The sequence below is a fragment of the Xyrauchen texanus genome, chromosome 23 (assembly GCF_025860055.1).
Source record: "Xyrauchen texanus isolate HMW12.3.18 chromosome 23, RBS_HiC_50CHRs, whole genome shotgun sequence".
Lineage (NCBI taxonomy): Eukaryota > Metazoa > Chordata > Actinopteri > Cypriniformes > Catostomidae > Xyrauchen > Xyrauchen texanus.
Window position 1 is genome coordinate 38,627,147 of NC_068298.1, and position 6,268 is coordinate 38,633,414.

The following is a 6,268-nucleotide window of genomic DNA, read 5'->3' on the forward strand; positions in this document are numbered from 1 at the left end:
GTATCCAGGATAACTTAAAAAAAATGAAGGGCCGGTGTGTATTATTAGGGTCGGAGCTAAATTCTGCTGGAGAGTGGCTGTCCAGGACCGGAGTTGGCCACCTCTGACTATTGGCCTCAAAGCTAACTGGCATGGACTAAATGCCACAAAACTGTGATTTTTGTATGAAGGAATAAAGAGTCTGAACAGGTGGAGGGATGTGTTTAGTGGTGATGGGGTCTTAATGGCTTTCATAAAGGCACTGGCCTGCTAAACACAATCCAAAGAGGTGCATGGATGAACACATGAAAGCAGCAGTTAAACCATTTCATAAGCTGTTTATTAATCTAGTGAATTCATCTCTTTAATTTCTGCACAGCAGCATACAGGGAATTGTGACAAAAAATATAAATAAGAAAATTCAACAGTGTTTCTTTTTTTACTCTTTTAATAACAAACCTCAGTTAAAAGTGGCAAATTGTCTGATGTCTTCAACATTTGATTCTCTTTTTCACTATCCAAGATCGCAACATTGAACAACAACTTAAAATGTATGATATTGTTATTCATATGTACAGCTGTCATTTACAGTATTAGCTAAACAATGCTTAGAGCTTATTGGAATTTCACTTTCGTCTGAATGCACTGGAAAAAAATACAATTATGTTATACAAAGATCAAAAATACTATTATAAACCCTTGTTATAAATGGTACACTATATTAATAAACTGCTGTTGACATTTTACATGTAAGTACAAAATCCTGGTGAGGTAGTTCCCTCTGAAGTCACTTTTAAATGGTAAAATACTGAATAGACATCATTTCATTCTTGTGTTTTTTTTTTCCAGCAATAATTTACAATACAGCAAATCTATGTTCCTTACTTCATTAAACAGAATTCCTTTGGTAAACATAACTGTCAGAAATGTGCAGTCCTGCAAGTGTCAATTGTACATTCACAATCATTTTTGCATTCTTTTTTTTTGTTTGTTTGTTTGGAATTTTTTTGAATTTATTCTTGTACATGATGCAAAAAGGGGAAAATACATGGTTTTACAAAAAGCTTTTTTTTAAATTATTATTAAGAACATTCATTCGTGCTATATTTCACCTTGGACCTTTTGAGAATTGACAAAGTGATGTTTTTGTTTTGGTCGAAATCCTCTCTCCCTCCCCCTTGCACATCCGGGATGTTTTGCACACCCAGCATATCATACCGAGCTAAAGAGAGGCACCCATAGGAATTGTATTTATGAATGTATTTATTTTTTTACTTCCAGTGTGTGTTCCCCATACTCGGGTTGTAAACATCGAAAGTGCCCCTCATACGGTCATCTCTAAAAAAAAAAAAAAAAATGTCTGGGTGAAAAAATCGCCAGTGGTCACACTTTACATTAGAGTGTTCATGTTACAGAGTAATTACATGATGTGTACATACTGAGTAATACTAATGAGCAGATGTGGAGCTGCTTGTAAATTCACTCTGTTAGTATTATTACTATGGAAGTTAATTATATTTACATGTAATATGAGTAACACATGAGAACTCAGTAATGTAAAATGTTACTTAGCTTACGTCTGGCTCTGTCAGTGGGGTAATTTGGCTGATTTCAAGAGGGTAGATTTGGCTTGAACATTTGGGGGTACAGTGTGAAGAATGTCCATGTTTCCATTGATCATGGTATACATATTGGGTGTAGAGGGGTGTACTTGTTTTGATCATTGGGGGAGGGGAGGGGGTGGGGTTACCTCCCCACCCCTTCCCTCCTGGAATCTACGCCCCTGGCTGATTATGAAGTTATGCTGAGAACGTGAACGCGCAACAGAGACTCTATTGTGCTGCTGTGCGCGCCCGTGTTAAATGTCAGGCCCCGGAGGAAGAGACATTATGGAGTGGATTATAAGGGAATAGCGGAATGGGACTTCCAACTTCGGTTCAGAAGCCTGTCAATTAAATGAAGACATGTGGAACATTCGTAAAATCGCTTAATGGCAACATAAACTTTGGTTCAAAAGACGAAACGAGGTGCAAGCTTGGCTTACAGTAAATAAAATACTTGAGTTCAACAGAAGAGCAGCTCCTCTGGTGTGTATATAAATGCCAACATTCACGTTTTCCATTTAAACAAAAATAACATCTTTTATTTCACAAAAACACGTGACTATGAATTGTGATTTTCAATGAATAAACATCTAAAACCTATGCGCGAAAAGGAAAAAATAGATTATTTTTTTCATGAATAAAGTATGCAATAAACTATGGAAATAAAGTATCTATAAAAATATACGATTTTTTTTTTTTTTTTTTTTTTTGTATTCTCAACAAAACATGGGATATCATATTTGTTTAATAAGTCCTGTTGCCTAGCAGTTAAGACTCAGAAAGCCACAATCAGAACAGTCATCATCTGAAAGAAAATGTTCAGTGCAATAAATGTAAGTGTAGGCTACGTCATCAGTCTTTTTCAGAAGATTTTCACTCGCTTACCACCCACAGCTCTGCCTCCCTTCAGCACTCTCTGGGCAGGCTGGTCTTTGGAGAGAGGGCAGTATTTTATCGTATGCGCGTTATCCCCGTTGGCGCTGCATAAGGGGCATGTGTACGCCCGCAGGATCGGGCACACCACCCTCCCGTCCGGAGTTTTCAGGACGTGCGAGCCGTACACCTCCTCGGGCGCGCCGTTATTCCGACAGAAGACGCAGATCTTGGGCTCCTGCTTATTCCGCGCAGTTGGTTTCCTCATCTTCCTCTCCACGCCGAACAGGTCGAACCCGGCGAACCCCCCTCCGATGCCCATCTCCCGCTCCTGGGAGGAGGACAGCATCCCTCCCGTGCCCTGGTTCTGGAAGGGGCTCAGGATGGAGAAGCGCTCTTTCAGGTCCAGGATGGAGATCGAGGCAGGCGGGGGGCAGCAGCAGGAGTCCAGGTGTCCTCCGCTTTCGCCTTCGCCGCCGGCCGCGATTACGCACGGGCACGGAGGCGTGTCGTCCAAGCCCAGAGTGGCTTTCAGGGACTCCGTGATGGAGTTGGGACTCTGGGGGACGCTGTGCTTGTTGTTCTTTGTGACCAGCGTGGACAGCCCGAGATAGTCGTTCCAAAAATTAAAGGTGTAGTCGTAAGGGGAGCGCGCACTCAAGTAGTTGTGGTTCAAAAAATCCATGTCTTCTTCAGGAAAGATGCTTCTCGTGGATTTAAACAAATGTAAGCGTATATTCCGTCGGGTTTCTTTCTGTCTGCTCTCCAGGATCTGTTGCGTAAGTGTGCTCAAGTCCAGTGGCTTTCTTGGGTATCTGCGTCTGAAGAACAGGCATCTGGTTATAAGGCTCCAGGAGAGGCAGAAGGAGGGCGGGGCTCTTTTTCAAACCAAGTTTCTAAGCAGCAGATCCACAGCATGTTTTCCCCTGCTTGACCAGATCACTGTTCACCGCAGTGGAACGAGAGGACGCGTTGGTTATCGTAACATGTCCCATTACCATTGAGAAAGAGATTTATATTTTATATTCATTTATTTAAGTTTTGCACTATTTTATTTGCATGCAGTTAAGCTGACAATGCTTTTTGGCAATAGGAATGTACTGTAGAAATATTTGGCAAGCCAATAAAGCATATTAAATCTCAAAACTGTGTATGCATCTTTTTAAGTGTATTATTAATGCTTGTTTTACATGCCAATAATAATAATGATAACAAGGTATTGAATCTTGAAAGGAAGTGTCTCAAAGCATGGCTGCCTACAGTTGCATAACGCGAGTTCTCATTCAACAGATGCAGCTCAAGTCGTTCAACTCAACAGATGCTCCCCTGGCAAAATATAAGGGGTTAATCATGGCAATCTATTTAAAGATCGTGCATTATTACATCCGATTGCCTCTGTTGCCTCAACAACAACACACAGATGCTCATTTAGTGTCAAATATGCTCCGTGTGCACTGTTGTGGGCTTATAATGGAGTGAGCGGAGCTGCAGTTTATTCATCGTCAGGATTACGCGACGTGATCATATTACATGTGTGTCATTAGAAACAGAGGGTCGTGCGCGCGCATGGGCTCTTTGTTCTTTGAAAACATGCCATGTGCGCACCTGCGGACCAGAGAGATCGTGGAGTCGATTTTACATTGTTGTAACAGGAGTGTCTTTTATTTAAACATGTTTTTCACTGACATTTCAGACACGTCTGAACATCTTTAACTTCAATCTGATGATATGCTGGGATTGACTTCAATTTATTTATTTTTATGTATTTATTTTTTTAAATGTCTGGGCTCCCACATGCTTGAGTTGATATGCATGTGTAAAGAATGTGCTTATAATTAGAAAAGTAATTAAAAATAAAATAAAAATAGAACTTTTAATTAGTTCATCGACCTAATCAAAAGAGATGTGACCCTCTGTTGTATCACACACATGCTCTCTACAGAAAAGGCACTGTTGTCCAATAGGAACATTGATTTGGTAACTCTTGTTAACATTAATATTCCCTTCGTTAAGGGTTTATAGAGAGATTCATGACTAATACTATATGTCATACAAATACATTATAATTTTATTATCGCAAAATGCATAAAAAGGCTCATCTTTCATTCGATACTTCAGAAATAGTAAGCATTTTAACTTACATGTTATAAATGCTTAATAATACACTTATTCATACTTGCAGTAATCAAAAACATAAAATGCCCTATTTCATGATTTACAGTACATTGCGACGCAGCTAAAATAGATTATTATAATTGAGATTAAAGGAGGGATTATGTGACTTCCATATACAGTCTGCTTTGTGTTTAAAGCCTATTCATTACTGTATTGACTCACTTGTGATGTCACATTCCTTGTCACGTTGATGTCAAAAGTATGGTGCTACTCCGATTGCTGTCCCAACTTACCTTGTCATTGCTCCCTCAAAGTCATCTGCAAAACACTTTTCAGATCTTCATGCTCATTCCCAGCAAATATCATATAATAAAGCATCAAGTCCATTTAACCATACTGAGCTTTATGTAAATGGTTTCTAATGTTGGCAACTCATTAATACATGCTTCATATTGGTCCACTTTACATTAAGGCACATTTTCATAGGTTGCTTATGTTGAATAAGTTTTATTAAGCATTTATAACACGTGAAGGGAAAATGGCTCACTATTTGGCAGGTTTTGCATCAAAGTCACCCTCTTTATGCATGTTGTTATAACTGCATATGAATGGTTTATAATATATTTATATGATTATTAGTCATTAATAAAACTCCTTACAATCCTGTATCAAAGGGAACATTTATGCAAATTGTTACATTGATTCTGTAAAAAATGAAAACTACAACAACAACAAAACATTCTAGAAACATTCCATCAAATCCTGCAACAGTGTGTAATTCAACCGGTCATGTTTTATTTCTGGTGTCTATGGGACCCCAAACACAGCAATACAACTAACAAACTTAAAAAAATAACATTTATCATAGAAAGTGTATTATCAACCTTATCAAGATTGAATTTAGTTTACAATCGGATCTCATTAGAGTAGGTCAGTAATGTTAAAAGGGGGTCTCAATCAGAAAATATGGATTAAAATAAACCTCTCTCTGATAACTGAAAATATGGATTATTGTATTCTACTGCTAATATTATGTTGAAAAATGATGGTACATACTGTATTAGTAGGCTGGTTTGGAGGGGGATAAAAGCACCAGCAGTAGTGAAATCAGGCCCTTGTAAGGACTGTACATTCATTGCATTTAGGATTGTATGTCTTTTAACACTACATTTTATTTTACTGACACTGTGATGTCAGTAAATTTGTTCGTATCCTGCAGTTCTTTTATGCTGCTCCTGCTGTGCCCATGGCTCTGTGTGGAAAGCTGAGATGGTAGAGGGTCATTGTTCGACAGGCTCTTGGCTCCGAGCAGCAACACTGAGCAGTCCAGGATCCAAAAATCACCCTGCACAGAAAGATGTGTAATGAGTGTCTCGCCAAATTAACTAATCTCTGTGTAAACAAAAGAATCATTTGCATTTTCTATATTTTGCTCAAGACCCCATGAAGCGAAGGGGGGACACAGGTGCAAACCATCTGATTTCTGCACACATAAATAATAGCCTGTCTGTCACAGAACATCTCTGTAATGTTGTGCATTGTAGTGTATTTACTTATGTAAATAAGTGTAATGATATTAAATGATTGATTAAAACTCGCTTAAAAATACTTTTTAATTTAGATTGTAAGATTGTAAGGCAGTGAGTAAAGAGACACATGCAGGACTCCAGTCCCACCACTGGGGGTCTGTGTGAGCT

General features: G+C 38.8%; 1 protein-coding gene across 1 annotated transcript; it reads right to left on the reverse strand.

The window, feature by feature from the left end:
• Nucleotides 1–1,625: 1,625 nt before the first annotated feature.
• On the reverse strand, nucleotides 1,626–3,570 carry nanos1 (nanos homolog 1). Its single transcript, XM_052089196.1, has one exon. The coding sequence runs from the start codon at nucleotides 3,139–3,141 to the stop codon at nucleotides 2,446–2,448; it is 696 nt and encodes a 231-aa protein (XP_051945156.1). The 5' UTR covers nucleotides 3,142–3,570; the 3' UTR covers nucleotides 1,626–2,445.
• Between the last annotated feature and the right edge of the window lie 2,698 nt (nucleotides 3,571–6,268).

What these genes read in the sequence shown, in the direction of transcription:
- nanos1 (XM_052089196.1), bottom strand. Translation starts at nt 3,141, where the DNA reads ATGGATTTTTTGAACCACAACTACTTGAGTGCGCGCTCCCCTTACGAC.